Here is a 2,887-nt window from a genome sequence, read left to right on the forward strand (position 1 = left end):
CAAATCTCATTTTGGTAGCCTGCTTATCCTTTCTGTGAATGCTACCAGGCTGCTCCACCTAGAGAAAGTGGTCAACTATGGGGCACCAGAGTTCATGGCAGGGTCAGTCCCCGCTCTCCACTGAACTGTGGAGAATGTCCTGTCCATTGGCTAGATCTGAGTAGGGGTTCAATGTTTACTATTGTATTGTCCTTGGTTGGTGCAGTAGTTTGAACAGAACCCCTGGGCCCAGATCTGCCCATCCTGGTGTTCTTCTTATAGGTTTCTAGGACCCTCTGGATCCTTCTATTTCTCTATTCTCCCATACTTCTCACACCTGGAGTCCAATTAGGATGTTCTCAAGTATATGGCAATTTCTTTGTAAGTGAATAACTTCATGGGACATACCTCTTAGGCTAGTGTCTAATTACAAGTGAGTATATACCTTGTGAGTCTTTTTTTTTCCTTTCAAAAAATATTTTATTAATTTATTCATATTACATCTCAATTGCTATCCCATCCCTTGTATCTTCCTGTGGGAAGCCGCGCTCACATTCGCCATTACAAGATGGCGCTGACATCCTGTGTCCCATGCTGACAAACAACTAATCTGCGCATGTGCGAAGGGATTTTCCACTCGTTGTGCTCTGCCTCTCCCATGGCGTCATCTCGCCCGATGAGCAACAGCCAATCAGGGACTGACACATCCTAAGCGGAGGACAGTTTCCTATATAAGGGATGGATTTCTGCTGTTTGGGGTCTCCATTTTACTTGTTGTAAGCTTATGCTCTCCCTCTCAAGATGCATTAAAGCTTTACTGCAGAAGGATCCTGTTTGTGTGTGCAGCGTCGTTCTTGCTGGCGAGATGGTAACGCTAGCCACATCTGGTGCCGAAACCCGGGAAGACCACACCATCGTCAGCACCTTCGGAGACCCCCTGACTACAGGGAGGATTCAGAACTGCAGGGTTGGTAAGTTCGGAGAGGTATGCATATTTCTGAAATTCTTGGGCTGATTCTAGCTGTAATATTTACTGCCGTAATTGTCAAGAGGGCAGTAGATGAAGGACAGGTCGCCCTAGAAGAAGTTCAGGATAGCATGTCAGAAACCGAACGTAGTGAGAGGTTGGGTGCGCGCAGGAAAAGGATGCCCATAAAAAGAAAAAAGCTCAGGACCCTCCTGTAAAAGGAGTGCAACCCCCCTCAGGACCTAGTTCACCGCCGAGAGAAATATCGCAAAGGCTTTATCCTTTAAAGGATCTTGAGGCATTGAATATTGATAACTCTACAAGCTTTAATACCTCTGACAATGAGACTCCTGATTCGGAGGAAGAAGCCAAATTAGAGAAAGAGGCAGTCAGGTATGAGGAAGAGAGATACCACCTAGACGAACGAGAGGGTAATAAAAAACCCTCCCTCAATTCATCTTGCAGGGTGGCACCCACTGCTCCTCCACCCTACGAACTGCAGTCTGGATTTTCCTTCTGGCCGGAAAAGATTCGTAAAAAATTACATAATTTTTTTCCTGTGTTTGAAACAGAGAACGGGAGTCGAGTCCATGCGCCAGTGGAGTTCAATCTAATAAAGGACTTGGCTGAATCTGTTCGCAAATATAGGGTTAATGCAAATTTCACCCTGGTAATGTTAGAAAGAATTGGCACTGGTGCCCTAACTCCTTCTGATTGGCAGATGGTGGCCAAGGCCGCACTTCCAGATATGGGCCAATATATGGAATGGAGAGCCCTGTGGTTCGAGGCCGCTCAAACACAGGCTCGGGCCAATGCCCTTGCACTTACCCCTGAACTGAGGGATTGGACCTTTGATTTGTTAACAGGTCAAGGTCAATTTACTGCAAATCAGGTAAATTACCATTGGGGAGCTTATGCTCAGATTTCACAGACTGCAATTAAAGCCTGGAAAGCACTCTCTAAAAAAGGGGAAGCTAATAGGCGCCTCACAAAGATTATTCAAGGCCCTGAGGAGTCGTTTTCCGATTTTGTGGCCAGAATGACAGAAGCTGCAGGGTGCATTTTTGGAGATATTGAACAGGTTGAGACAAGTTTTTCAGTCCGCGGTAAAGCGGGGGACGTTCGGAGACCCTTTAAAAGTGGGAAACTCTTCGTCATGTCTGATCAGGGCGGCTCAGAAAGGGCTGCTGAAAACTAAAGACTTGAGAGACTCATGCTAAAAATGGAGTCGCTCGCGCAGAAACAGCATGAGGAGGGTAGGAGGAGGAAGAAGGCGGAAGAGGCCTCGCCCAAACGAGATAATCCGCCATCTTGGCGTGCCTCGGAACTGGCACCACCGCCTTATGCGGACACTTCACCTTTATCAGCACCACAGGGGAACTATCATTCTCTGTGCCCAGAGGTTTGGAAGCAGGCTCGTGCCGTCTTCCCAGTGTTTGAGGATGCCAACACCAATGGCCATGATTAATGGAGGAGCATTTGGTAATGCTACTTTCAGCTGGAATACATCTGACTTTTTTGAAACTTCTAACAGGTGGTTCAGCTCGGATGCAAATGGAAATGTCAGGGTTATGCATTACATCTGTGCCATATAACAATTTTACACGTGCTGCTAATTTGTCTAAGAGTCTTTCAGCTTATCTCCAGGGGAACTGGTCCGCAGAGTTTGAAGAGATCTGCGCACTGCCGCCATTGTTACATGCGTGGATGTATCCACCGCTGAAGGCCTTGCCTCCTGGATTCAACAAGCTATGCATCATCTTAAGGAGTGGGCGGGTATCGGGGCTTTAGCTATGGCCCTTCTGATTATCAGCTTCCTCTGCCTTGTGTTTCTTCGACGCTTGGTCATATCCCGAAACAGAGACCGTGCCCTAATTGCACAAGCCTTCTATGCTATTGAAGCTGGACAGTCCCCTCAGGCTTGGCTGGCGGCCTTTAAGT

The 2,887-nt window shown here is 47.3% G+C and overlaps 1 protein-coding gene across 1 annotated transcript; it reads left to right on the forward strand.

Moving 5' to 3' along the window:
• The first annotated feature begins 712 nt into the window (after positions 1-712).
• On the forward strand, positions 713-2,174 carry LOC311607246 (igE-binding protein-like). Its single transcript, XM_084798934.1, has 2 exons — positions 713-950; positions 1,519-2,174. Exons 1-2 carry the CDS (start codon positions 764-766, stop codon positions 2,142-2,144), a joined length of 813 nt encoding a protein of 270 aa, XP_084655060.1. The 5' UTR covers positions 713-763; the 3' UTR covers positions 2,145-2,174.
• The last annotated feature ends 713 nt before the right edge of the window (positions 2,175-2,887 follow it).

Source organism: Acomys minous (assembly GCF_964271855.1).
Source record: "Acomys minous genome assembly, chromosome: 10".
Lineage (NCBI taxonomy): Eukaryota > Metazoa > Chordata > Mammalia > Rodentia > Muridae > Acomys > Acomys minous.